Source organism: Notechis scutatus, chromosome 6, assembly GCF_049901735.1.
Source record: "Notechis scutatus isolate UNSWTSFEM ecotype Mainland chromosome 6, rNotScu1.2, whole genome shotgun sequence".
Classification (NCBI taxonomy): Eukaryota; Metazoa; Chordata; class Lepidosauria; order Squamata; family Elapidae; genus Notechis; species Notechis scutatus.
Genome location: NC_142014.1, coordinates 78,103,400 through 78,120,087, shown reverse-complemented (window position 1 = coordinate 78,120,087; position 16,688 = coordinate 78,103,400). Strand labels below are relative to the sequence as shown.

The 16,688-nt window shown below is 45.7% G+C and overlaps 1 protein-coding gene across 1 annotated transcript in view; it reads left to right on the top strand.

Annotated features, from left to right (window-relative positions):
• Positions 1-16,688, top strand: part of PLXNA4 (plexin A4) — a 557,017-nt gene that overhangs the window by 470,438 nt on the left and 69,891 nt on the right. Inside the window, exons 21-23 of the mRNA XM_087968909.1 lie at positions 4,391-4,533; positions 6,403-6,671; positions 8,756-8,822. Coding sequence (XP_087825035.1) covers positions 4,391-4,533; positions 6,403-6,671; positions 8,756-8,822 — 479 coding nt within the window. The remainder of the gene's footprint in view (positions 1-4,390; positions 4,534-6,402; positions 6,672-8,755; positions 8,823-16,688) is intronic.

The window sequence follows — 16,688 nt, the reverse complement described above, 5'->3', positions numbered from 1 at the left end:
CTGATGGCCATGTGAGGTAGTCCAGATAGGAAGCACGCCCAGTTGAGCTAATTCTACTCTAGTGTAAGGTGACATTAACAGAATCTTGCAAGTCTGAAAGGACATTTTCTTTCAGACTTCCCTCCGCCTGTATAGTTTAAGATACTAGGGAGGTGTTCTGACTCAAACCTTGTTCCAAGGAAACAAACACGAAACAGGGGTAACAGCAAAACCTTTTAATTATTCTTTACAAATTCCATTCCTTCACGGTTAAAAGGCTGTTTCAAATTAATTATCTCTGATAAGAACGAGCCTTGCCAAGGTTGTGCAAGTCTGCCAAGAACACTAGATAAAGTTACTAAGAAATATTTCAAACACAAAGAGTTTCCAAACACCAGTCAAGATATTCCGAACGTCCACAAGGCTTGAGTGCAAAAACGTCTTTGCTTCCTGCAAAGAACTCTGGTTTCTCGGCTGGCTTTTATCTCTTGAGGGAGGGGCCATTATCTTGCAGCCTTCCTTCTGAGTTGCCTGTGCTACAGCAGCTGCTCTTTCCTTCGAGCAGCCCTGTGTGCACGCACACTTGGCACAGGCTCCTCGGGGGCCTCTTCCTCACTGCTGCCAGCTTCCACAATCTCCGAAGGCAGCATTCCACTCCCTGATGGTCCTGGCCCCATCCCTGCATCACACGCAGGCCCCTCATCTGAGTCCTCGCTCTCCGAGACCTCAGCCGTCCACACCTGCTGTCCTCCCACCTTCCCATGGTCACATGACTGCACTGAGCACTTGGCCACCAGCCCATATTTATGCTTGTTTGCAACACCTCCATCGTCATGTGACTACAAGTTATGACATTTTTGCCAAAAATCAGCATGTACTTCCAGTTCCTGCAAAAAACAACCATAGGGAATATTGGGCTTGCTTAACAACCGCCGCATTTGCTAAACGGCCACCGCATTCTGACAAGCAGAGTCAATGGGGAAACCAGGTTCTCTTAATGACTGCATGATTCACTTAACAACTGCAATGGTTTGCTCAAAAACGGTGGCCAAAAAAGGGTGTAAAACGTGGCAAAAGCTGACAAAACGACTGCCTTGCTTAGCAGTGAACATTTTGAGCTCAGTGGTGTTTGAAAATTGAGGACTAGCTGTTTGGGTGGAGAAATAAGAGGTAAATTTCATGGCTTTATATTGGCTGCATTCTCACAACACACTTAACTGGGATAAGATAAGATCTAACAAATAACACTTTCCTCTTAATATGGCTGATGCCCGATAAGGGTTTCTTTTTCCTCTGACCGACAATCTGCTGTTTTTACTGCTAAAGCTGGTTCTTTGGCAGTGGTTCCTGGTTTCGAGTGGGAGCACTTAGGGGTGACCCAAGATGACTTTGGAACAAGGCTGGGCTGCTGGGGGTTAGCTAAGATTCTGTGCAGTTCAGAGAACCCCCAAATCCACTCCTGGCTGGCCCTGCCCCACCCACCCCACCTTGCCTCTCCCAGGAGTCCCCACGTGGCCCATTTTGGGTGCAGGTAAGTGCAGGGTGCCAATGGAGGCTTGGGGGAGGGTGAAAAACGGGCCTCCTGGAAGTTTGGGAAGGCCGGAAATGGGCCCGTTTCCAGGTTCTGAAGAGCCTCCGGAGCCCAGGGAGGCTGTTTTCGCCCACCTGGAGGCTCAAGGAAGGCCTCTGGAGCCCGGGAAGGCTAAAAACATCCTCCCCACCATGGTGCAGAGAATCCTTCGCTAAAATTTTTGAAGCCCACCCCTGCTTTGGGGTGGACAATCTTGAATCCAGTGGAGAAGGTTCTGAAGAGCCCACTTTCTTCTGGAAGCGATCGAAAAGTCACTGGATGTATCCACCTTCCTGTCAGCAGTTTCGTTATCTTAAAACACGCCGGCGTATTAACGCTCACTTTTTGAATGTATTGCTTTATTTTGCTTTTTGCTTCGAAAGTTGATTAGCAGTTGAATGCTGATTTATTTCAGCCCCCCTAACTGGACTCTTAAGTGCCGTTTTCCCTTTTTTCTTTTTGATCTCTGTTATTCTGGATAATCTCTGTGTTAGAGTTTGCAGCAGACATCCAAGTCCAGAAAAACACAGAGACAACGGATTCAGCAGGATCCTTAACTTCTTTATAAACAAAATAATACGAAGTAAAGTTTACAATACCATTTGTAGATTCTTTCAGTGTAATGTAAGCAAAAAAAACACAAGCAGCAGCAGCTCATAGCAAATATCAGTTTCAGCAAGCAAGCAAGTTAGTTTCATTTTCAATTCTCAGCAAAGCACATAGAGCCAAACCACACCCAGGTTATCAAATCCCATTGGCTGGTCTGTTGCCATACTTACTTTGTTAACCATGTCCCTGCCAGTTAATGAATATACTCTGACACTCTGTCCCTTCCATATGGAAAGTACAGCAGCGTTCAGGGAGGGGGTGAAGAGCTGTCCGGCTCTCGCCATTGAATTTTGTATTTTTTGAATTTGAAAATTACCTGAAATTGATTTTTATTGAAATTTTCTTATAACCCTGGATTTGAAATATAGAGTAAAATATACTTCTCTTATTCTTTGTTCTCTGACTAAGTTTCATAGATGAAAATGGCTGAGCGGTGTCTGAAATCTAAGAAAGAAAGATAGGGAAATATGCAGCTTCTAGCTGGATTTCTCTTTCAAAAGCTTGATCAAAGAGTAATGATTGTCCAAAAAAAATGTTAGGGCATGAAGATAATGTTACACAAAAGGACGTTAATCCAGTTCCAAATCAAAGAGATAACCTCATGGCTGGAAAACTAACAAAATGGACTTCACCTGTTGTTCCAAAGTTTAAGTTTGCATATTTCTTTAATATTACAACTTTGATCAGAAGTGGAAGAGCAATTTCCTAGATGGATTTATTACAGTTAACTGGCAACTACTTTTGTTTGCACTTGGATGGGATGATAAACTTATTCTGGAGACTGAATTTATATTTAATTAAACAACAATTGAAAAGAGATGGTATTAAGAAACAAACACAAATATTTGACCCAGGAGGAATTATAATTTATAACTGTTGGTTTGATGTGGGAAAGATAAGATAAAAGATGGTAAATTTTCTACGAGCGGATTACAATAACAATTTGTTAACGGAGAGATTTGAAACTTTAATTTTGTTTTGTTTTCTTATTATTGTTTTTCCTGTTAACTACTATGTTATGTTAAAGTCAGGTCAAAACAGGTTGCAAATAGATTTAGTAGTTTAAACTTTTTGGAAGGGCCTGTTTTACAAAGGGTGGGAATTAATGTTGTAGTAATATATTAATCAGTATTCAATTAGAGGGGATTATAATCAGTGGTGGGATTCAATTTTTTTTTTACTACCGATTCCGTGGGGGTGGCTTGGTGGGTGTGGCAGGGGAAGGATACTGTAAAATCTCCAGTCAGAGGTATATTTGCCGGTTCTCCGAACTACTCAAAATTTCCACTACCGGTTCTCCAGAACTGCTGAGAACCTGCTGAATACCACCACTGGTTATAATATGTTGGTTTTTATTCTTTTCTAAGTCACCTTTTTAATACTTTGATTGTTTTGTGTTCTGATTTTTTTTTCTTTTTGGTTTCTGTTTGGAATTTCCTTTTTGCTTTGTATTTTGTATTTTAATTTTGTCGTGAATAAAATATAAATATTTAAAAAAAAGATCTACCAAGTAACTTATTATAGTTCTCACTAGGCTGTGGTTATTTTTTCCAGTGAGTGTGCTGTGCAAACCAATGTGGATTTTTTTTTTTTTTTTACAGTTTGCAGTATTGGCCCTGAACTCAAAAAATCAGTTCATTCAAGTAGGTTAAAGTATGCTGTGTGAATGCAAACAATGAGTTGTTAAGTTAGATAATTCTGGCCAAATCTTGCTACAATACATTCTCTTGGATCTTCGACCTGCATTAAAAATACAGATAGTCCTCTACTTACGACCACAACTGAGCCCAAAATTTATGTTGCTAAGCGAGACATGTGTTAAGTGCATTTTTGTCCCATTTTACGACCTTTCTTGCCACCGTTGTTAAGCAAATCATTGCAAGTGTTAGGTTAGTCACATGGTTGTTGAATGCATCTGGTTTTGTCATTGATTTTGTTTGTCAGAAGGTCACAAAAGGGGATCACGTGACTCCCCGGGACACTGTGACCGTCATAACCATGAGTCAGTTGCCAATGATTCTGAATTTTGATTACGTCACCGTGAGGATGCTTCAATGGACGTAAGGGTGAAAAATAGTCCTAAGTCACTTTTTTTTCAGGGCTGTTGTAACTTTCAACAGTCACTAAATGAACTGTTGTAAATCAAGGACCACCTGTATTCTCCCTTGAATGGTTCATCCTTCCTTTTTAAAAAAAATAAATTCCTTCCCCTCCACCCACCTCCAATCACAGCTTTTGCAGAACTCCAGACGGATATCCATGAGCTGACAAGTGACTTGGATGGAGCAGGAATACCGTTTCTAGATTATCGGACGTACACCATGAGAGTCCTTTTCCCTGGGATTGAAGACCACCCAGTACTCAGGGATCTGGAGGTAAGAATTTGGGATGGAAGAGAAACTGATGCATGGAAGGTGGGGGGCGGGATTCAGCTGGTTCAGACCGGTTTGGGTGAACTAGTTGTTACAACAGTTGTTCATACCACGCTCACCGAACCGGTTGTTATACCAGTTGAATCCCACCACTGATGCAGGCTTCATCAAACGTACTGAAACACAAACAGGTTTGAAAAGCAAAACCTATTTTAATGCCATGCTGGGAAGGACTTTCATTTCCAGCCAGAACTAATTATAATTATAACTAATTATGTGACATCTACTTCACCCATTAGAGCAAGGAGGCAGGGAATGCTGTGGGTCCCATCCCTGAGGGAGATACACCTGGTGGGACCTTAGGAGAAGGGCCTTTTGCTTTTGTTTTGCTTTGTTTTTTTCCCCCCAACTTTTGTTCTATTGTACTTGACTAATTTATTTAATTCTTTTTGTCAGTTCTTATTGTTTTTATTTGCTGATATAAGATCTCTTGCTTGATCAGGGGGTTGGTCTGGAAGACCTCTAAGGTCCCTTCCGACTGTCTCTTAATTCTCTTAATACCACCATGATCAACTACTAAGGCAGGGGGTCCCCAAACTTGGCCACTTGAAGACTTGTGGACTTCAACTCCCAGAATTCTCCAGCCAGCTATGCTCACCTGTGCTGAGTTGCCAAGTTTGGAGTCCCCTGTACTAACAGAACTAGGTATGGCTACTAGGTATCACCACACTATAAAAAAGATGTTGAGACTCTAGAAAAAGTACAGAGAAGAGCAACCAGGATGATGAAGGGACTGGAGGCTAAAACATACAATGAACAGTTGCAGGAACTGGGCCTGGCTAGTCTACTGAAGAGAAGGACCAGGGGGCGACATGATAGCAGTCTTCCAATGCTTGAAGGGCTGCCAGAGAGAAGAGGGGGAGGCGTCAGGAGTTTGGACAGCCATTTGTCTAAAATGGTGAAGGGTTTCCTGCTTCAGCAGGGCTGGGCTATTGGACTAGAAGACCTCCACGGTCCCTTCCAACTCGTCTGTTATTCTGTTTTGGGAGCAACCAGGATGATGAGGGGACTGGAGGCTAAAACATACAATGAACAGTTGCAGGAACTGGGCCTGGCTAGTCTACTGAAGAGAAGGACCAGGGGCGACATGATAGTGGTCTTCCAATGCTTGAAGGGCTGCCAGAGAGAAGAGGGGGTGGGGGTCAGGAGTTTGGACAGCCATTTGTCTAAAATGGTGAAGGGTTTCCTGCTTCAGCAGGGCCGGGCTATTGGGCTAGAAGACCTCCACGGTCCCTTCCAACTCGTCTGTTATTCTGTTTTGGGAGCAACCAGGATGATGAGGGGACTGGAGGCTAAAACATACAATGAACAGTTGCAGGAACTGGGCCTGGCTAGTCTACTGAAGAGAAGGACCAGGGGCGACATGATAGTGGTCTTCCAATGCTTGAAGGGCTGCCAGAGAGAAGAGGGGAGGCGTCAGGAGTTTGGACAGCCATTTGTCTAAAATGGTGAAGGGTTTCCTGCTTCAGCAGGGCCGGGAATTGGAGTAGAAGACCTCCACGGTCCCTTCCAACTCGTCTGTTATTCTGTTTTGGGAGCAACCAGGATGATGAGGGGACTGGAGGCTAAAACATACAATGAACAGTTGCAGGAACTGGGCCTGGCTAGTCTACTGAAGAGAAGGACCAGGGGCGACAGGATAGCAGTCTTCCAATGCTTTAAGGGATGCCAGAGAGAAGAGGGGGAGGCGTCAGGAGTTTGGACAGCCATTTGTCTAAAATGGTAAAGGGATTCCTGCTTCAGCAGGGCCGGGAATTGAGAGAAGACCTCCACGGTCCCTTCCAACTCATCTGTTATTCTATTTTGGGCAAGGTTCCTGGCTATCGGCAAGAGCGGGTGGAGAAGGGCCTCAAGTTCTTCGCCCAGCTCATCAACAACAAGGCCTTCCTGCTCTCCTTCATCCGCACCCTGGAGTCTCAGCGCAGCTTCTCCATGCGAGACCGCGGCAACGTGGCCTCCCTCATCATGACCGTGCTGCAGAGCAAGCTAGAATACGCCACCGATGTTCTCAAGCAGCTCCTGGCCGACCTGATCGACAAGAACCTAGAGAGCAAAAACCACCCCAAGTTGCTGCTGCGGAGGTAAGCCTGCCAGAAAGGGGTCGGGGGTGTCTTTCTCCAGCCCAGAGTCTCAATGGAGGGTTGGGGGAAATAATAGCAGAGTCTTGGATGAAAAAGTCGAAGGCAGGACAGACGTCGGACTGGTCTGATGTGGAAGCGTGACATTCAAATCGGATTTCTCAAAGGGGAGGAGGCGTGCCTTGAGAAAGGCTATTTCAATAAAAGATGATTTGTAGCTCAGAGAGTGAACTGTGGGGTCCTTGGTGCTCTCTGAGGTTGGTGGTTTTCTTGCAGATGTTTCATGACCCAACTAGGTAACATCATCAGTGCTAGAAGGGAGTGGGGTTTGTGGAAGGAAGGAAGGAAGGAAGGAAGGAAGGAAGGGAAGGAAGGAAGGAAGGAAGGAAGGAAGGAAGGAGAGGGAGGGAGGGAGGGAGGAGAAAGAGGAAGGAAGGAAGGAAGGAAGGAAGGAAGGAAGGAAGGAAGGAAGGAAGGAAGGAAGGAAGGAAGGAAAGAGGAGGAAGGACTGTGGGGTCCTTGGTGCTCTCTGAGGTTGGTGGTTTTCTTGCAAACGTTTCATGACCCAACTAGGTAACATCATCAGTGCTAGAAGGGAGTAGGGTTTGTGGAGAGAGGAGGAGGAGGGGGGGGGGGGAGGAGGAGGAGGAGAACTGTGGGGTTCTTGGTGCTCTCTGAGCTTAATAGTTTTTTTGCAGACGTTTCTTGACCCAGCCAGGGAACATTATCAGTGCTAGAAGGGAGTGGGGTTTGTGCAGAGAAGAGGAGGAGGAATGTGGGGTCCTTGGTGCTCTTTGAGCAAGGGAGAGGGTAGAAGAGAAGAAGAAAGGAGGAGGAGGAGGAAGAATGTGGGGGTCTTTGGTGTTCTTTGAGGTTGGTGCTTTTCTTGCTGACGTTTCTTGACCCAACTTGGTAACATCTTCAGTGCTAGAAGGGAGTGGGATTTGAGGGGAGGAGGAGGAGGACTATGAAATTCTTGGTGGTTTCTTGACCCAGCCAAGGAGCATCATCATGGCTAGAAGGGAAGCCGGGTTTGCTGGAAGGAGGAAGGCTATGAGGTCCTTGATGCTCTCTGAACTTGGTTGCAGACGTTTCATGACCATATTGGGTAACATCAAAAGTGCTAGAAGGGAGCGGGATTTGCTTTCTATTTATATACATGTGGCTTGACCTCTCAACCAGGGGTCCTCAATCTGTGGGTTGTGGTCTACTAGTGGGCCGTGAGGGGTTTGCAACTGGGCTGGCGGAATGGCCAGCAAGGGCAAACACTCTTGCGAATACCACTCAGGCATCGTCACGAAATCTCCAGAACCGTAAAGCCTACAAACTTGGAAATTTGGCACTTATGTTCCTCTTGGCTTCTAGGGGCTCACTAAGAAAGGATTTTTCGAAAGGACCGTCAGAGCATTACTATTTCCTATATTGTTATTAACACGCTCTGATGCTAAGGAGTTCTACTCCCCCTGAAAAAGAAATCTCTTCCAAATGCAAAACACAAGCAGAGGAGTTTCAGTTTCCATTTCAGTTTCACAGCAGCAAGCAGCTTTAGTACAGAACAGTTGAGCTAAGCCACACCCAGGCTCCTTGCTGTCTCCTTCTTGCTCACACAGCAAATATTGCTTCAGTTTCCAAGCAGTCCTCAACTCTCCCACACACTGACAGGACGCTAGCCAGATGAATACCAATGGATGCTGCTAAGCAGAGGCAGAATTCCCACCCACCCCCTTATTTTCCTCCCCCCAAAACTAAGCCCTACCACATAGTTTCATAGCAAAGCACGGGTATCCAGCTAGTATATAAATATAAAGGAATATAAATGACTGCAAGGAATATGAATCCTTCCATCATTCACCATTCAGTCAGAACTGAGGAAGCTTCTTGGATGAGAAGCGAAACGTCTTCAGGGACAAACCCAATTTTATTTTTATTTTGAGCTTGAGATATATTTTGCATGAGCTTCTGTGAATAGTTTTTTTTTTCTTGCGGTAGCATGCAAATAAGGAGGAATCGATCGATCACCTAGGGAGGATAACAGGAGGAAAATATGAGCAATTTTTTTCCCCCTCTCTCATTCCATTTCGTTCTAGGACTGAATCCGTGGCGGAGAAGATGCTGACCAACTGGTTCACCTTCCTTCTTTATAAGTTTCTCAAGGTAAGTAGTGATGCTACTTATTTTATTTGTTCAGAGATGGGGGTCTAAATAGAGGCCTTGGGATCTCTCCTTGTGACTTGCATGCCAGTTGTTTAGTACAACTGGTTTTTCAACTTTAGGAACTCTAAGGCAGGGGTGTCCAACCTTGGCAACTTTAAGACTTGTGGACTTCAACTCCCAGAATTCCTCAGCCAGCATAGCTGGCTGAGGAATTCTGGGAGTTGAAGTCCACAAGTCTTAAAGTTGCCAAGGTTGGACACCCCTGCTCTAAGGCAACTGGATGGGGAATTCTGGGAATTGAAGTCCACCTACTTTCCTAAAGTTTGGGAGATATTGTTTAATGGTGTCGATTTAGCAGGTGCATTATTTTAGACTTCTAGACTTCCATTTCCAGTTTGGTCTAGTCCTAGTGGTATTGCTGGCTGAGGAATTCTAGTTGGGGGATTCTGGGAGTTGATGTCCATTCAATTGGAAGATGCTTAGGTTGATGTAGTGCCGGAGGCAACAGGCTAGAAACCAGAAGACAGTGAGTGCTAGCCACATTGTAAGCATAAAAGCCAACTGGGTGACTTTGGGCCAATCGGCAGGAGATGGAGGATTGTAGTTCCACCTTAGGCATGAAAGCCAGCTGGGTAACTTTGAGCCAATCACCAGGTGACTGTGAGTTCTAGTTCCACCTTAGGCATGAAAGCCAGCTGGGGTGACTTTGGGCCAATCACCAGGTGACTGTGAGTTCTAGTTCCGCCTTAAGCATGAAAGCCAGCTGGGGTGACTTTGGACCAATCACTAGGACACGGTGAGTTCTAGTCCTGCTTTAGGCATGAAAGCCAACTGGGTGACTTTGGATCAATCACCAGGAGATGGTGAGTTCTAGTCCCACCTAGGGTTTGAAATCTGGTTGGATGGTGAGTTCTAGTCCCATCTTAGGCATGAAAGCCGACTGGGTGACTTTTGGCTAGTCATTTTCTCTCAGCCCGACCCACTTCATATGGTTCTTGTTGTCAGGAAAATAGGAGGAGGAGGGACTGTTTGGTATGTTCGCTACCTTGAATGACTTATAAAAATAATGAAGGTGGGATAGAAATAAATAAATCCTTAAATGCACAAATAAATGAATTTCTGGCATCCAGTTGAACTAAATTTGCTTTTTAAAAGCTTCTCTCTCCCCTGTGTTGAACACAGAAGTATCCTGCGGCGAAGTCAGCAAAAAAAAAAAAAATCACAGAGCCCTCTTTTTGTGACTCATATAAGAACGGGGTGAAGCCAGGGGTGGGATTCAAATTTTTTAACAACCGGTTCTGTGGGCGTGGCTTAGGTGGTGGGCGTGGCTTGGTGGTCATGTGACTGGGTGGACATGACTTGGTGGTCATCTTATTGGCTGGGTGTGGCCAACTCAATATCACTCACATCGAGGCACGCATCTCCTCGCCTGGCCTCTCGTGACTGTGGGGATGCTGCAACAGTCGTAAGTGTGAAAAATGGTCATAAGTCACTTTTTTCAGTGCCATTGTGACTTTGAATGGTCACTCCACACAAGCAAAGTACCAGCAAAGGAGGGGGGGGAAAGTTCCACAGAAGTTCCAGAGACAGGAAGTCTAGTCCTGCCAAGAATGTAATAAGGGTTAACGGAGAGGCAGTTTCTGTAAGCAACACCAGAATGTTTCCTTCCTGCCTTCCTTACAGGATTAGGCCAGTAATTTCTTCTAGCAACCGGTTCTCCGAACTGCTTAGAATGCTAACAACCGGTTCTAGCGAACAGGTGAGAACTGGTAGAATCCCACCCCTGGGTGAGGCTGCTGTCGCCATATTTTTTTGACTCCACTTGGTTGCTTCCAACAATACAAAAATCTAGATTGGTATCAAAATCTAGGGCAGGATATTCGGCCCACGTGCCCCCAAAAAAGTGAATTTAAACATCTTAAGAAGAGATTGGACAGCAATTCATCCGGAATGGCATCGTATATCTCCTGCTTGAGCAGACTAGAGGATCTTTGAGGTCCCTTCCAACTCTGTTGTTCTGTATTTGTTGACTTTATTCTGGGCTTAGACAGTTTTAAAAAATACTTCGAGCATGCTCAGCGAACCTCCAGAAAAAAAACCCTCCAAAGGCTAATAAAAGGCCTTAACATTTAAGAGAATAACGTTAAGGCTTAATAAATCAAGGTTAGGCAGAGATTCATTTGCTTAATGAATTACGTTGCAATTTGTATGCGGCTAAAAATGCAGCATGGGCTTCTCAGGATTTTTTTTTGAGTGCACGGAAATTAACATTTTTTCCCCACATTTATTTTTCATCACCTTCAATTTTCATCCTGATTTATTACCAGCGTATTCCCCCCCCCCCAAAAAAAAACTATTCCGTGCGTCCCATCAAAATTTAAAACGTAGATAAAGCCTATCTATCATATGTCTTCTGCGCAATTAGACAGATCCATATAAATATAGGTTGGTAATGAATCATAATTTTATAGTATTGTAAGTTCAGGTCCCAAAATGTTGATGAGATTTCTTGCTCTCTGAGGCATTTTTATTTTATTTTATTTTTTTTCTTTGTTTGTTTGTTTGTTTGTTTGTTTATTTTAATTTTGGACTTGATTGATGGGGAATGGATGATTGATTCCATACAAAATATCATTCACCATTGGGATTGATCCCACCTACGCCCACATGTGGGTACACCATGTTTCCTCGAAAATAAGACCCTGTCTTATATTTTTTGCCCCCCCAAAAGGCACCAGGTCTTATTTTCAGAAGATGTCATCCACTGACTAACCTCACCTGTGTGCGTCACCCCTGGCCTCCTTTTCGCTGTCAAGGGCCTTCAGGAACTTCTTCTGCAGCTGTCAAGGCTTTCCTGAAGGCCTCTGCAGCTGATAACAGAGTTCTGGATCGATCCAGAGCTTTGTTCTCAGCTACAGAGGCCTTCAGGAAAGCCTTTCCAGCCTTGCTGGTGGCAGAAAAAATGGGCCGGCAAGGCAGGTGTCAAGGTGTGCGAGGCCTGGCTACACCTGTCCAAAGGTAAGTAGTAGGGCAGCTTCACCCCCCCCCAATCCCAACCCTACCTTAATTTTTACCCGTTCACGCTGGACTGGGCAGGATCTTAATTAGGGCTTACTTTGGAGGTAGGGCTTATTTTGGGCATACGTGTAAAAAATCAAGCTAGGACTTACTTTTGGGGTAGGTTGTACTTTGTCTGCAACAGGATATATGCACACATTTTTCTGCAGGAAACAAACACACATACAGGTGTACTAATCAAGTACAGAAGGATACAGAATCCATAGACATTTATAGGTGTGTTGGAACTATAGCTGTGTTTCGCAACGTTAGGAACTTTGAGATCGGTGGACCTCAACTCCCAGGATTCCCCAGCCAGAGAACTCTGGGAGTTGAAGTCCACCTATCTCAAAGTCACTAAGGTTGAGCAAAACTGGCTTGTGTGCTAGGCTGAGCCATGGTGGTTTATCTCTAGTCCTTGTAACGGAGTGCCCTCAATCTCAGTCCACTGTTACATACAGGTTCTGACCCAGGAGGGCCAGCAGCCACGACAAAAAGTTTCGCTCTCGGGCTGACAAGTCCATTTGATTGGAAAATAAATAGTCATCTGCCAGATCTCTTCATCTCTGCCCCCTGCCTTTTACCCCCAGAGCTAGGGTGGGGTTTCGCAAGCAGCAATGGCTCTTTGGTCCCAAGGACCGGCTCATAGATTTCCACTGCTCTCCTCTCCTCTGCCTTCTGCACATCTGCGTGTCAGGCACTGGACCCAGGTGTTCCTCCTCTTCATCAGCCATCTCCAGACCTGAGAGCTGTTGACTTTCCATCTGAGGGCGGACGGACAGCCCAAGCTCCACCTCTGTCTCTCTTTCTCTGCCAGCTCCATTCCCTCTTCCCCCTCGGAGCTCCCAGGTTGCTCTGATGCTGAGCCTGACTCCCACGCCTCCTCCTCCTCCTCTGTGATGATCCAGGGCGTGGTGCAAAAGTCACAAAAGTAGGTAAAGTGCCTTCAGTTCCTCCAACTTGGCCCCCAATGTCCAGCTATCATCGGCTGGAGAGAAAAAACTCTCCCAAGAACAGTTTTTAAAGGGAAGAAATTCCGTCCGAACCCAAAGTACATATAGATTATAGATAAAAACCAACACAAACCACACCGCAGCAATTAACGAGACAGGGCAGGATAAAGAATTGCAGACTTCAAAAGATAACGAAACACACTCAATTGAGAGGATGCCAGAAGCCAGATAAGACTTCACAAACAAAGATAATGCACACTTTGCTTCCAGCAAGGTGCTGTGTGCAAACGCCCTTTTAAAATCCTGTTTTCCCAGCTGCAGCTGATGAAGGGAATCAGGGCCCTTTCCTCCTCCGTAAGCCACACAACCCACATTGCTCCCTTCTCCGTTCCTCCCTGCATGCCCTAGGATGAAGAGGGGGTGGCCCTGGGTCTTCTTCTGAATTCCCTCTCCCTTGCTCTACCTCTCCCCTGCTCTGCTCGGCCGGACTTTGCCCTTCCCCAGTTTCTTCCACAGCCACTGGAGCCACACTCCCAGTCCCTGTCAGCTGCTCGCCTTCGCTCTCAGAATCAGATTCCAACAGGGGCATGACACCCTCTGATTCGGTCGCTGGAGGGTTCGGGTGGCCGACAGGCCAGAACAACAGGGTTAAACTCTTCCAGGATAACTTAGGAAGAATTCAAAGGCGCCTTCAAGGATGACCATACAGGTAGCCTTCGACTTACGACCACAAGTGAACCCCACATTTCCATCGCCGAGCAAGACAGCTGTTGCGTGAGTGTTGCTCCACTCTATGGCCTTCCTTGCCACTGTTGTCAAGTGAATCGTGTGAGGTTGTTAAGTTGGGAACGCGGTTGTTCAGCGAATCTGGTTTCCCTCCTGACTTTGCTTGTCAGAAGGTCACTGCGGCCGTCATCAATAAGAACCAGTTGCCAAGCCTCTGATTTCATTGCTACGTGACCCCCCAGGACGCTACATCGGTCGTCAGTGTGAAAAACTGTCACGAGTTACTTCCTGTTCTGACCCAAACCTGGTTCCAAGGAAGCCAACACGAAACGGAGGTAACAGCAAAATCTTTTAATGATTCTTTATGAATCCAGTTCCTTCATGGTTAAAAGGCTGCTTCAAATTAATTGTCTTTGATAAGAATGAGCCTCGCCAAGGTTGTGAAATCTGTTAAACCAGGGGTCTCCAACCTTGGCAGCTTTAAGACTTGTGGACTTCAACTCCCAGAATTCCTCAGCCAGCAAAGCTGGCTGAGGAATTCTGGGAGTTGAAGTCCACAAGTCTTAAAGCTGCCAAGGTTGGAGAGCCGCTGTGTTAAACTACCCATTAACCCTTCTCCGGTTTCCCATGCCTTTCTGGCAGCCAGAAAAAAAGAAAGAAACTTTTTGCAAAGGAACCTGGGAGGTCAGTCCCTCGTTCCCACTATCAGATTCCCCATTTTTGGCTGAAATTGTTGGGAGGGGGGGACAGATAGTAGGGGAGGGCAGCCTGGGAAAACCCTGCTCTCGTCATAGGCTGTCTTTCCCCCTTTTTTGTCTTCCTTTGTCCGAAAATGCAGGCTGATAAGCCACAAGGAAGCCATATGCGGCCTGGAGATAAGCTAATTAAGTGGCAGGCAGATGCTGCAGAGAAAGAAAGCACACACACACACAACACACACAACACACCCCTTTTTCTTTTTCTTTTGCTTCTGACCAGGAGCTCTCCGGATTCGCCGAGGACAAAATTGGGAATGATGCCGACGGATTCGGGAGGGAAGCCCTTGGGGACCAGAGCCAGGATTGTGGGTTGAAGAGAGGGATACACACTATGTGAGATGAGAATAGAAAAAAAAATTGGGGGTTGGGGGTTGGAAAGAATCCATAAATTCAGCCTGCAGCCTTTGGGTTCGGCGTTCGGGACTCAGCATTTCTGATAGAAACCTGGTTAGTTTCCAGCAGATTTTGCACTTCAAAATGAATCCCTTGCTCTCTTAAGTAAATCCTTGCAGTCTAGAAAGTGGGAAGTTGGCCATGGCAGGGAGGACAGTTGAAAAGAGAGAGGGAGAGGGAGAGGGAGAGGAGAGGAGAGGGAGAGAGGGAGAGAGGAGGGAGGGAGAGAGAGAGAGAGAGAGAGAGAGAGAGAGAGAGAGAGAGAGAATGTAAAATAGAGATTGTGGGATAAATCAAGCTATCCATCCATCAAGAGAGTCAGTCCAGTCTCTTCTTGAAAGTTTCAGGTTATGAAGCTCCCACCACTTCCGAGGGCAACTTCTGTTCCATTGGTTGATTGTTCTCACTGTCAGAAAGTTTCTCCTTGTTTCCAGGTTGAATCTCTCCTTGATCAGTTTCCAGCCATTATTCCTTGTCTGGCCTTCAGGTGCTTTGGAAAATAGTTTGACACCCCCCGTCCTCTCTGTGGCAGCCCCTCAAATATTGGAAGACTGCTATCATGTCTCCCCTGGTCCTTCTCTTCCTAGACTAGCCAGGCTCAGTTCCTGCAACCGTTCATCATATGTTTGAGCCTCCAGTCCCCTAATCCTCCTGGTTGCTCTTCTCTGCACTTTTTCTAGAGTCTCAACCTCTTTTTTTATAGTGTGGTGACCAAAATTGGATGCAGTACTCTAGGTGTGGCCTTACTGAGGCTTTATAGTTTTTGTACTCAGAGAGCAGATGGAAGGACCACTTGTGTGTGAAATTGTTGTGGTGTAAGATGTGGCTGCTGTCGGGCTCCGAGTACCGCCCTGCTTACCTTGGAGTTCGCCATCTCTAATGGGGCTCGGTTGGTGGAGGTGACTGTGGGGAGATCCGTCACGTGCCAGCCATTGTCTCAACATCTTTTTTATAATGTGGTGACCAAAACTGGATGCAGTACTCTAGGTGTGGCCTTACTAAGGCTTTATAGAGTGGTATTAGTACCTCCCTTGATCTGGATTGTATCCCTCTGTTAATGCAATTTAGGATTGCATTAGCTTTTTTGGCGGCTGCTGCACACGGCTGGCTCCTATGTAGTTGGTTGTCCACTAAGACTCCAAGATCCCTCTCCCAGTTACTGCTATTGAGCCTGGTTTCACCAAGTCTATATGGGTCCTTTGGGTTTTTCTTGCCTAAGTGGAGGACTTTACTTTTCTCTATACTGAATTTCATTTTGTTAAATAGGGCCCAGTGTTCTAGTCTGTCAAGATCCACCTGGATCATGAGCCTATCTTCTTGGGTATTAACTATTCCTGCCAGCTTAGTATCACCTGCAAATTTGGTAAGTTTGCCCTGCCAGTGTTGGTGGGAGTGGATTTTTTCCCCTAAGAAGTTCCTAAATTGGGGTATTTTTATCTGATGGATTGTTTGTCTGGTGTTAATCCCTGCTTATCTGAGCATTGGCTGCTGGAGAAGATTATGTGGAGTTCTTGCTGCACTCTGCCCTTGACTGTTTGCGTGTAGACATTTTGTTACCCAGCTAGGTAACACCGTCATTCCCTCTGCAAGAAACAGCTTGCTCTGTCAGTGTTAGTTGGGATACGGTTTTCTCCTAGGTAGTGGCTTGATTTGGGTCTTGTTTTCTGCTCCATTGTTTGTTTGGTGTTCATCCCCACTTATCTCAGTGCTGTCTGCTGGAGAAGATATGTGGAGACCTCGGTGCACTCTACCCTTGGTTGTCCGCTTGCAGGCATTTCATTCCCCAACTAGGTAACATCATCAATGCTAGAGGGGAGTGGGGTGCTCTCTGACTTGGCAGCTTTCTTTGCAGACATTTCATTACCCAACTAGGCAACACCATCAGTGCTAGTGAGTGTGTTCTCTGTTATTAGCTCGTCTCGCCCAATATTGGCCAGGGTGTATTTTCCTTCTTGGTTGTGCTTTAATTAGGGTGCATC